Consider the following 12881-nt stretch of genomic DNA (forward strand, 5'->3'; position numbering starts at 1 on the left):
TATATTATAGGGGACTCTTTTCCGGGCTAACATATATGGCAGATGCTCCTCCATCTTGAACTAGCCAAAATACACTCTTGAAAGGCCAGTAACCAACTACATATATGAGTATGCTGTTCCTGAATGTTTGTGAAGCCAGCAAAATGCTTGGGAACAACTGCTCCTGATTTTGCCTACTGACTGTGCTTAAAGTTACAGGAACTGCATGTGTTTCAAAATCAAGAGGCCGCACGTACCTTACTCCCAGTGAGCTGTGCAAGGTGAGGCTTCAGTTCTTCACCAATAACAGAATAGATTGCCACGAGGCAAAATACACTGGCTTTGCGAACACTGCTTTCTGTGTTGTCATAGCCCTATATGGAAACAACGGAGGGAGTCATGAGAATCGAAAGGTTTCTTCACAAGTTCTCTCTTCCTTCAGGGTTAGGAGCTAGTGGAGTGGGTTTGTAGTACACTTTCAAATGAGAACAATTAAAATATGCAGGGACACAGAGAAACCTAGTCCCAACATGATGATGATGATTTTAAAAAAGATAATTTTCAAGATAGCCTGCGAAAGAAAATCATAAAGCAAATATAAAACAGATCAAACAAGTATTGTTACAAGATTTCTCCAACCTGGAAGGGGGTTCCCCTTCTCTCCTCCCTTCCCTTGAAAACTGGCGTGCCCAAAAACCTGACAGAATAAATAGGAAAAGTGACATATGGCTTCAGGAACTACATAAGCTCTCCACAGACAGCAGATTACCAGCCTGGCTCACAGGAAAGAACTGGTAGCCCCAGCACCCAAGAATCCCCCTGCATGGAAGGTTGGGCTCATACTGTGGGTTTATTAGCCAAGGACTGGGCAGCGGTCTGCTTCTCTCTAGTACCAGTTAACCCTTCCTTAACCCACCGAAATGCAGGTTATTCAACTTCAGGAAGCAGCCTTTTCGGTAACGAATTCCCAGAAGGCTGAGTCATACTTGCCTGGGACAGGGAAGGCGTTCCTATATTTGCATTTGTAAAAGGAACATCAACTTTGTACAGATAAGAAGGTTAACCTTAAAAGAACACCAAAAACCCAAGAACGAATTCTGACCAATAAATTTATTATAAGTTATAATACGCTAAAAATGTTTTTTTGTAAAAGAAAAAATGCAGTGATATAGAACAGTGCACTGAAAAATTAAAAAATAAGGCCACTCAGTGAAACCTGCAACAAAATCTTGCAGTGCATTACTCTACCCAGTCACCCATGTCCTTTTTCAGGACACTCAATTCAATTCCTGCTCCCCACTGTTTTTCATCCCATGCTCCATCCAGACATTCGTATTCTGTGGCCCCTGAGCCTGCTCAATCCTCACTTGTCTTTATTTGGGGTGGGTGGGTGGGTGTGCGCGTGTGCGCGCGCAAGACAGACAGATTGCTTCCTTAGGTTTCCCCCTTTAACTCCCCCCCCCCCAGCTTCCTTATTTTTCTACGTTTTCTTTATACTTCATAGCATTCCTTCTAATAGTGATCCCTGGTGACGAGTGCTGGCTGGATTACAATCAAAATAAGTCCCCCCAAGAAACAAGAGAGGTATTTGCATGCTTCAGGTGGGTGCTGTATGAAATGCAGTTTTGCGAGTGCTTTGTTTCCTATAAGACAGTGCCTGTAACATCACTAGTGCCAGAGAACACACCGCCTCCCTCATAATATGCACACCGTTTGGGGAACACTACATTTTAGCTTTTAAAAAACTTTTACTCCTATTGAAGCGATGTGCTTTTTCACTGCATCACTCACACTCCTCTACAACAAATAGCATCAAGCCTTTGCAAGAGCTCAGCCACTTCAAAAAGCCATTGCTTTTTAAAGATTCGTGATTTTTTATTTAGTTTTTTCGAAGGCAGGTCAATACCAATAGAGGAAACAGCTGTGGGGGATTTAAAAATTGTGGTCTCAACAGAAGCAAAACATTGCAGAATGATGCCTGGATCGCACACAGCAACTGAGTCACAGCTGTGAAATTATTGCACTAAAATCAGCTTCTGGAAAGGCCCTGGCAGAAGGACAGAGCTTTTGGTCTTCCTGTGCCCTTGGCTCAGAGTGACCTCTGCTGGGAGAAGGCTACAACTATCTTCAGACCATATTCCCACCCCTTCTCCTGTTGCCAGACACTAAAGGGGAATGGTATTTATGAAGCAAGACTAAGGCAAGAATCCTCATCAAATGAGGCAGAAGTATAAAAATACCGGTGTTATTTCTCATTTCCAGAGCAGGTGTCCAATTAGGGTTAAATTCCTGGGCCCTGTTTCCAGGCTGCAAATCAACTTTTTGCTCCCTGATTTAGGACAGATTCAGATGACCCACTTGGTAGGCACTTAGAATCCTATTGCCTGGCAACTGAAACTACGCAAGAAGGTGGTCATCTGTAGCCATCAACCATTTGGTTAATATTGGCCTTTTAAGATTCTCTCTCCATCTGAGTCAATGTAGCGTTGTAGCCAGAAAATGACGAACTGGCCTCAATTGAAGAAAAGGGCAGGCCACATCATGCTAAACAAGGGTGAAGTTCATTATAAATTGACTTTTTTATAATTATACATTTGACTTCATCTTGACAAGGTAATAATTTGCTTGACTTATACAGCTCTGTGCCTTCTTTGAGCTATTTTTAAAACAGTTTTTATTCCATGAACTGTGTGAATATGATGAAACAGTATTTTTAAAAAGACTGAGGAGAAACAACTTGAGTCACATTGTAAAAGATGCGACACAATCCAATGACTCTCCCAGGCACTGGGTTTCACCTCGCCTTCTAACACAGGTCTTGCAGAGAGAAGAAGCTTCTGAAACACTCAAGAGAGTTTTCTTTCTGCTTCATTCTGCTGCCAAAAGGGTCTTTTGGCTTTGCTACAACTCTTGAAGTTCAGAACTGAACATGGTTATATGCAATAGCCAGGCATTATTATATGGCCAGATCTCACTGGAAGTGACACCAACTGTATGGCTTTAAATCTCTGGTCATATCTTAATGAGCAACACCAAAAGTTCATTGATTTTTCTCTCAGAGCAAAAGACACAACACACTCTAGAGGAAGAATTCCAAGTGGGGGCAGCTCTCACCCTAACCAACACGACCCTCCAGACAAAAACAAGTAGACAACCTGGGGAACAAATCCAGATGGGGAAGTTCAAATGCACCACCTAACTTAACTGCATCTTTGAAACTTTCATGAACTAAAAAAAAAGGAGATTCAGTCCAATGAAAAGGCTGTTTCAGGCTGCTGGGAGGTTATCATGGCTCTGATGAGAACTGGAATCCAACAACATATGGAGGCACCCCTTCAGCTGGACTGAAGGCTTCATCTCAGGAGTTACGGGGAAACAGATAAGGCCAACTGAATGAATGAACACTTCAGGGCTAAACTGTATATTACACATAAATGTGTATAACAAAGCCCCAAAGGGTGCCTGTTTTTTAAAAAAATTAAAAGCAGCCTCAGAAGTTGCAGTGTGAAAGGAGTGGTGGGGAGCAGGAGATACTTAAACTTCTCATTCACTGGCCAGTTTTCAAAGTTGTCCCTCCTGTGGTTTTGATTTTTTTAAAAATCACCTTCACAGCACATATTTGCATGTAACAGTTCAATTTGCCTCTTAGGACACAACGGGAAATGAACTGTAACCTCCCCAAGGCACCAGCGCTTTTGTTTTGCAAACTGTGTGGTGTAGTAAATCACTCATGAGAACTTGGGAGCTCAGAAAGTGTGACCAACATTTACAAGAAGGCAAAACTTGCCAGTTTCAGTGTACTGATAGGTGAGAGGGGAGAACACACCGTCCCGTTTTCACAACTGTCTGATACCAGGAATGAGGGCAGTTGTGTCTGTGATACATATCAAAATATTGATTCAACCGGGGTGGGGAGGGGGAGAGCCAGTAGAGCATTTTAAAGCAGCACTCTGCTTTCATGATGGTTATGTGCCATCTGAGGGCACAAAGGTGTGGAAGAACATTGCCGCAATAATCTTTCAAGCAGAGAGTCAGCTGCGCAGAGGGAGGAAGAACCTCTGTTTCTGAATACGCCTTGACATCATGTGCGCCATACAACAACCGAGGATACTGAATGAGTCAGCTGGAACTCTGCCAGAGTTCCCTGCTTATAACGTGGTTCTTGTCCACCTCAAACACATGGCTGCGCCTCTGACTTTGTACAAGAGAAAAACGTGTCTAGTAACTTTCAGAGGAAAGAGAACCCATAAAACGTAGCTGCCAACTTCGCCATGCTATTGGAGGCTTGGGTCAAGAGAATACAATTCACTTTGGCTGATATATTCTTATTATACTCATAAAAAACCCAAACCCAAACCATAAATATGGTACTAATCTGAATTGTTCAGGAACCAAATCACAAGAGAACCTTAAAATGGCCAAACAAAAAAACCAAAAACATTGCAGGCCAGACCCTATAAGTTTCTCTAGCTAAATAACTCCAAATCATGGGCAAAACCAGAAAAAGTCCTCCAACTGATTTTTACTTTTTATTTCTTATTTCTTCAAAAAAAAAACCATCCAGGTTGCCCTGAGGTAAGGAGAAACAAAGTCATGAGAGCTGCCTGACCTATAGCTCCCAATGGCGGTTCCAGCTTACTGGCCCCTCCCTCAACCAACTGCCATCTCAGGCTACTGGCTGTGGGAGGGTGGGAGAGAGCAGATGAAAGAGCCTATCTTCAAATAACCTGAGAAAGCGCCAGGAAATGATCAGGCGGGAGCATATATTTAGACATCAAGCTATCCTGTGAGATGCGTGAAAGGCAACTACTGCAAACGAACTTTTTTTTAACCATAGCAACCTTGTGTATTCTTAGTGTTTAAATTATCTTTATGGTACACTGCATGGATAAGTGATTCATAACACAGCCAATAAAATAAGTTTCTTCCAGTTTTCAGAAACATTAAGCAGGGCTCATCCAGTAGATCGTAAAGGAGAGGGAGAGAGTTCAACAGGTGCTCTCCTAAGATATACAGGACCCAGACTGTATAGGAGTTGCCAATGCGATGCCTTCCAGGTACTGTGGACTACAATTCCCATCATCCCATACCATCTGCCACGCTGACTGGGGCTGATGGGCCACAACATCCCTAAAAAGACTAATGGAAGAAAACATAGTTTAAGAACATACACTGTCAGATGGTCACAAAACTAAACCAGGGAGGTGCTATATAGCCGAGTGAGGGTTTGGGGGCAAGTTGGGACATTTAGAACAGGTGTGGGGAACTACGAATCCCATTGCACCTATCCATTTACTGTACTTGCTGGAGCCGATAGGAGTTGTAATTCAGCAACATCTGGAGGCAACACACCTGCCTTAGATCCACACCCCCTCACCGCCCCACTGACTCTACTCTAGAGTTGCAGCTGGCTCAGGAAAGGCATAATACTTAGTAGAGACTTAGCAGAGACCTGAATTTTAAAGCCACAACAGTGCTAAAAGACAAAAGGGATGCTAGAAGGCAAAACTAAACTGACAATTGGCTCCATATATACTCCAAACTCAAAACAACGGGAGTTCATCCAGAAAACACCAAACAAATTCCTCTCCTCCTCCGAAGGGAAAGCAGTTCTGGAAGGTGACCTTAACCTAAATATGAGAGGCATCTCCCTGAAAGACATCGAGTCCACCACCCCAGGGGCAACCTTCCTCCAAGAGATACCTACCCAAGTGATGCTGACACAAAAACGTCACACATACACTAAGTAAAAGAACATTAGCCTTACCACCCCCTCTCTCCCACCCCCCTTTTCTTCCCAACCCTACATATAACACAAATGTAACTGATCTGCAGAAAACACAGCCTGAAGAAAGAGACAATGCATGTGCATTGGAAAATCGCTTATAAAAATTATACATATATAATATATAATGAGTGGCTCTTACTACCTGACAAAGAAATGTTAAATAATATTTGGTTTGTGCGGACTAAATGTGTTCATTCAGGGTAGCATACCTGCAACAGGCCAGGGATGATGTCTTGAAGAAGTTGATGCAAAGACTCCTTTGAGATCCTCTCAATGACTTTTGTTTGCATTTTAATAGCGGCCAGATTGATTGGATAGTCAGCTGTCTGAATGATGGGGCACAGCACTTTGATGCACTGCTCAGGGTGGATGGAGCTGGCCAGGGTGGAAGCGGCTTCCTCAGCAGCTCTCACAACCTAGAATTTGGGGAAAGGGGGGGTGGGGGAGAGATTTACATTTTACAGATTAGTACTGCACAGAAAACCCATACATTTCCATTTCTAAAACTTAGCATGACCCAGCAGTCCTCTAGAACTAGGTTATTGTACTGATGTTAGAGAATGCGTTTTGAATCTACACACGTAATAGATTGGTGATAGTCACAAAATGCAGTTTTCTGTATTGCCCCAACTGCAATAAAACATGTCTCTCTTGTATCGGTCTCTACAGCCACAGCAGGTGTTGTAACTCTTGAATGGTTTGAGTTACAGATAGTTTGAGTTGAGTTACAGAATGGTTTGAGTTTACTCCTGATGACACTTTTGCCTTGTCTCTTGAGACAGACAAATACCAACAATGGTAGGCATGGCAGGACCTTCCCAATTTTTTATTTTAATGCTTATGAAATGTGCCAGAAGAAACAAACACTGCAGGATAATGTATAGCTGAAGGTAGCATTAAGAAGAAAGGTGGACCTCACAGCTTTCTGAAGCCACTGACTTATCTTAGGTTTGTATACTCTGTATTTTGGGGCTTGAAGACAGCCCCAGATATGCTCTGTGTAATGAATTGAAAGTATTTGTTATGTGACTGTTTGAGGAAAAGCAAATTAAGTTTAGGTATCTTTATGCGACAAAATGATTTGTTTCATCCATCCTCTCCACATCTGGAGCAAATTTATTAGGCTGTATGATAAAATAATGTATGATAAAAAGAACCAATTATGGTTTCAGATATACACTAATTTGTTCAATATTATATTTTCCTCAAGTTAAGATACCAGACCTTTTAGTATGTTTTCCTGCACTGTCACACTGTAACATGGTTAATATAATTCTAAGGCTGTATATACATTTATTCTGTACATGTACATTTCACTGTATAACAACTAAGATTGTTTGCCACACAAATAGGACAAAGTAATATGAAAGTTTAATGACTGTACATGCATTTCTTTGCTTAAGAAAGTGCAGACTGTTTGGTATATGTTTAAGATTTCACAAAAATACACATTAAAAATAATTAAATATTTTGGTAATTCAGATATCTATAAATACCCATTCCTGTAAGGATGACAGGTACATTCATCAGAAACAATGGCACCCGTAATTTTTACAAGTGACAGAACTGAAATATTTGACTTGCTTTTTACTTTTAAAAAGGGCAACTATTTTAGCAAATTCCACCAGTTCAACATGAAGGTGAAGTGAAAATCCATAATTCCATAGGAAAAAGGAATTGGAGGACTGATTCTCACCCACAAAAGGTACAATTGAAGAAGAAGAAGAAGAAGAAGAAGAAGAAGAAGAAGAAGAAGAAGAAGAGAGGAGGAGGAGGAGGAGGAGGAGGAGGAGGAGGAGGAGGAGGAGGAGGAGGAGGAGGAGTTTGGATTTGATATCCCGCCTTTCACTCACCTTCAGGAGTCTCAAAGTGGCTAACATTCTCCTTTCCCTTCCTCCCCCACAACAAACACTCTGTGAGGTGAGTGGGGCTGAGAGACTTCAAAGTGTGACTGGCCCAAGGTCACCCAGCAGCTGCATGTGGAGGAGCGGAGACGCGAACCCGGTTCCCCAGATTAGGAGACTACCGCTCTTAACCACTACACCACACTGGCTCTCACACTTAAGCTAAACATACATACTGAGCTCTTCAGTACTGAGTCTATATCTACCTTTCTTTGCACTTTACACAACTGTAATGAATACAACCACCCACAAGATATGCCTGAACACATACATTGATTTCTGGAGCGGGATGCATGTCTATACTTATTGATAGCTCAAAAGTTGGTGCTTTATATATTCACAAATGCACACAAGTGGCAATGAGAGCATAAGAGTTTGAAGCAATTTAAGCACTATACATAATTTTGATACTCTGTGACACAATTGTACAAAAGTGTTTTAGACAAAAAGGGAAAAAACCGGCGGAGAAAGCTTTGGGAGATGACAAGCTTTTCCACTCACTTGTGGAGGTGATTCGGGGAAGAAGAAGGAAAAAAAAACAAACCCAACAAGGGCACAGAGTCAAGGTGAATCAAAAAGAATGTGTGCTTGGGAGATGCCTGCCAATAAAGGCACTCCTTCAGAACAAAATGTTTTGTCCAGCTGCTTTATCTGGAAATCAGTTTACAACTGCTGTTAAATGCTGTTACAAAAAAATTAGTGTCATGTGGAGACTCTGGTTTATCAGACATGCTGATTTATTAAACGGATTAAATATTTTCTGGTCCTCCTTTTTAAGACAGTCTTTAAACATTTTGTTCCCATGTTGCTTGCTTAACCGGATAATGCCACCTTGTGCTTCAAGCTATAATCCTGCACGGGTTACATGGCTGTCTCCTGTAGCCTTGTTTGCCTATTACTCCCATTTTGCGGCCAAGAATCCTATTCCCACCCCACCCCCATTTCTCTATAAAATGCCTCAGATGTTACTTTAAAGTAACCCTACAGTACACAGTTGTACTCAGAGTTGACCCCCTGCTATTAATCTCCATTAATTTCAATGAGTCTACCCTGAGTAGTATTAGCATTAACCACCACCCATTCTATTTTAATACTTTTCCTTGGCATTTAGGTTCCTGTCTACTACAATTCGTTTTATGTAGAACAGGCACAGAAATATCTGTCAGCCTTTGAAGTTAAGCTTTGACCATTAAGAAGGCTGAGATGAGTCTCTTGCCAACAAGCCCTAGACAACAGAGCTTCTCCAGCAGCAACAAAACAGCCACCTCACCTCTTTGTGAGAATCTTTATGTGCTTCCAGAGTCTTCATGATAGTTAGTTCAGCATAGTTCTTAAACCTTGCAGGCTGGTTTCTCAAGATTTCTCGCAACACCCTCAGTGCCAAGGCTCTTATTGAATGCTAAATCAAAAGAAGAAGCACATGTTGGAGAAGAGATCATTTAGTTTTTCAAAATGACTAGCATAAAGTGTGTATTGCTAGGACTGACACAGTTTCTATTTTGGGGAGAAATCTTTTAGACCAAGAAAAGGGGAGCATTAGGGTTATGAGGCACTTGCTTAGCAATGAGGATCCCTCAAAACCACACATCATGGGTCTCAACTCATTTGCAAAATTCAGTTATATATCAGAACTAGGTAAATGCTACCTAACAGTGAGCAATTTATATGCAGAATTATTATATTCTGCTTCTGTGTCTGTTAACCTCCCAAAATTTAAAACATTTGAACAAAACACAAAAGAATTATAATCCATAACACTGGGTGGGTGGGGAATAACTTGACTTTTCATGTACCTTTTAGTTTCTGAGCTGTCACCATGCTCTTAAATGTATTGACTCAAGTATAAGAGGCAGATTCTGTTTTAAAATGAAGGCTGGGATTTTCTAGATTCTATATTCTGTGGGTCACTTTATCTCAGCTACCCATTGTTAAGAATCTCAAGAAGAGATATGCAAAGTTCTGATCCTGTATGTTTCTTAAATGCATGTTAATACCAAAAATAAAATCCAACACATTGCCTACTGAAATTCAGTTAAGATAAGTTTGTACTCCTCTTGTCTCACTGCATTCAGAAGAGCTACAACTATTGTTAAGCATAGCAAACCCAAGTACTGTTCTATTTTATATTGCAATAAATCTATCCAGCATTTCTATCACAGTTCTTGTCATTCGGTGTACTTCCACCCCAGCCTTGCCATTTACTGATGTTACAAACAAGAATACTAGGAACAACTGCTCAAGTTATATAACTGTTGAGTTATGCTTTTGGATGACGGCCATTCCAAACAGTGCCTACGGTTTCAACAGAGGAGCACTGAGCTTAACTTGCTCCTGGCTGAACTTTTTCAGTACATCCTGATGCTTTGAGTATTCACCTGCTCAATTCACAGGCTAGAACATGACTCATACCCTGAATAAATCTTCTGACGCATCTATGACAACAATAACTGGTAGACACTAATAGCAGACAATAACTGGCATGCAACAGACTGCTGCTTTCAGAATAATAGTTTGATGGCATTTCAAACAGGTAAAACCATGGGCACTACTTCAGATACTTCATATCAACTGAGTAAACGTTCAGTGGTGAAGTGCTAGTGTTTCAGTTTTTATTTTGTGGTGGTAGGCCAGGGGGTGGGGGAGATGGAAACCAGCCGGCATAATATTGAATGCTGCCAGTTATTTGCCTGTGAAATGTAAGCCAAGGGCCCTTGTAAGTTCAGACCATATCCTCAAGTGCAACAAACTAAAGTCTGGCTACCTTTGGTTTACCTAGTTGCTGTATTATAATGCTGTCAAGGCAAGCTGGGTGACACCACTACATTTTGCTCAACAACTAAGAAATGATTCCATTGATTGCTTTGGTACAGTGCTCAGAAACCCAAAGGCGATTGGTAAGATGTGATGACCAAACTGAAAATTTCAGAGGCTGGAATGTCCACTTCCTCTCATAAAACAAGAAAATAGAATGAAGGATAATGAAGTTTCTATTATTCTATTTGTTTCATCATCTCATTCTTGCAAACTGACCTGGTGGCTTTGCTGAAGGGCAGGATAGAAATCTTTTAAACAACTGAAGTTATGGCAGTAGCAACTGTGTTCACCCAAAGGGCAACAATGATCACACAGTGCTTTTAAAAGGCATGGCTATTCCTTAGTGCTAGCATTCATAACCAGCCATGTTCATACTGAAATGCCCTCTGGTGGGATCGTCTCCTCCAAAAGGCTTACTTGGCAGCAGGGGTGGCAACCAGAAAGGTGCACAGCAATGCTGGGGGCTGCCATTTTGATTTCACATCTTGCCCCAGAATGAGGCTACTTTGAAGGCATTACAGGAAATTTAAACAGCAGCAAGACTCAACTGTCCAGTGCTGCTCAGAACACATGGATAATTTTTTTTAAGGGGGTGGGGGGTGGAAACCAGATTTGGACCATTTTTTTAAAGCAGTCTGAGGTATTCTGGAGAAGCCCGTCCAAAGCAGCTAGTTCCAGTTTCTTTGAATTCCTGGGAAACATGAATGATAGCAAACCACCACAGTATTGCCACTCCATCTAAACAATAGCCACATATAAAGGGAAAACATCACCCTTTGGCACCATTTCCTGTAGAAAATGTGTGTCACCTGAAAGATCCCTAAAAGATATTGGATCCTATGTTGATAGCTTACATCTTTGTCTCCAAGTGTTTCCAGCAATAACAGCAAAATGGTCTTGAAATGCTCCTCCCAAACTCCTAGGTTGTCTTCCCTTGTAATCTTCAGTAGCTCAAAAAGGGCCCCTTTCCGTTCTTCTACCCGCTCATTGTGGTTGGATAACTCTTTTAAAAGATCAGCTACCAAATCAGAATGATCAATGGGCACTGAGAAGGGAAAAGGAAAAGCACAATGAGGACAAATCAGAACCTACTGCTGCAAATGGTTGAGGATGAGACAGATTCACATTGTTTCTTCACAGCGTCTATAAATATGATTTATCTCTCATCCTTTGGCTACAATACACGTTGATCTATAACATTAACATACTTAGGGAGCAATTCAGTGTTGCGGTTGCAAATGTTCTTCTGTCAGTGCAAACCATTCTGCTAGCCTGATAGAATAATCTCCCCTCTCCTTCCACTTTGAGCTGTTGTGGGGGTTCATCAAGTCGGACCATTGGTCCATCCATCTTTGCACTGCCTACAATGGCCATAAGAGGCTGTTCATGGTTTCAGGCAGGAGTCTCTCCCAGCCCTACATGAAGATGTGAGGGGTTGGCTCCACAATGTTCTGCATGCAAAGCTTGTGCTCTATTACTGAGCTATGGCCCTGACTCAAACACACACACAGACTGCTGTAGGCTCCAGCCTCCAGGTACAGTCTCCAGGCTCATGATCCAGACTATTTAAGGATGCATTGTCTCCCCCTCAAGTTCATGTGCTGAAGCTAAAACACAGAGATGGAATACTGGTCTACTACCAGGGGCTGTCAGAAAATGTGAAATGGCTCTAATAGCAATGACATTCCTGTCATTCCCACCCCATCAGCCTTATCCTGTCAAAGTGATGAGGGGGAAAGACTGTAAATGTTAAAGCAAACACTAAGTTTACCCAATGAACATATTCATATTATAGTTTTAAAGACTAGGATTTCCCAATTAATAGTTTCATATTTCATATTATTCACTGTCTTTGCATATTCTAGCAGAGATGAGCTAAGAGGTGATGGAAACTGAACTCAAGAAGCAAGTTCCAGTACATTTCATCACCAATTAAATAGGAATATTCATATTTTAAAGCAAGAATGGGGATCGTCCAGGAATTTAGAAAATGAAAACAAACCGTCCCGAAGCTGATCAATATCGTCATCAAACACCGCCTCTTTAAGGGCACTCTTGTCATAGGCGCTGATAGTATCCGAGTGTGGGTAAGGGTTATACTCCCGGGCTCGGGGTCCCGAAAATGCACGCGGGGGCTGGGTGTTGAGTAGGGAAGTTTTGTTATCAAGAGCCATCCTTCCCCCTTCCACAACATCACTGCCTCCACGCACATCAGTGGCTGGTGAGGCTAAGCAGCCATCTCGAGAAACCTGTGGGAACAGGGAGAACTTCTGTCAGTGCAATTAAGTGCAAGGGCAATTAAGACTAGCAAGACTTACATTAGATGCAGTTACTAAGATCGCAAAGAGAGCAAAAGCTGCAAAATTTGACTCCTGAAGTTCAATGCTAAGAAAGGG

General features: G+C 41.7%; 1 protein-coding gene across 7 annotated transcripts in view; it reads right to left on the bottom strand.

Annotated features, from left to right (window-relative positions):
* CLASP1 (cytoplasmic linker associated protein 1) overlaps positions 1 to 12881 on the bottom strand; it is a 161954-nt gene that overhangs the window by 1757 nt on the left and 147316 nt on the right. For all 7 annotated transcript variants that reach the window (XM_081852507.1, XM_081852510.1, XM_081852508.1 and 4 more), the window contains 5 exons: positions 12488 to 12734; positions 11340 to 11530; positions 8942 to 9070; positions 5977 to 6183; positions 237 to 353 (listed from right to left, as the gene is read on the bottom strand). In XM_081852507.1, coding sequence (XP_081708633.1) covers positions 237 to 353; positions 5977 to 6183; positions 8942 to 9070; positions 11340 to 11530; positions 12488 to 12734 — 891 coding nt within the window. The remainder of the gene's footprint in view (positions 1 to 236; positions 354 to 5976; positions 6184 to 8941; positions 9071 to 11339; positions 11531 to 12487; positions 12735 to 12881) is intronic.

This window comes from Podarcis erhardii (genome assembly GCF_964252035.2).
Source record: "Podarcis erhardii genome assembly, chromosome: 1".
In the NCBI taxonomy this organism is placed as follows: domain Eukaryota; kingdom Metazoa; phylum Chordata; class Lepidosauria; order Squamata; family Lacertidae; genus Podarcis; species Podarcis erhardii.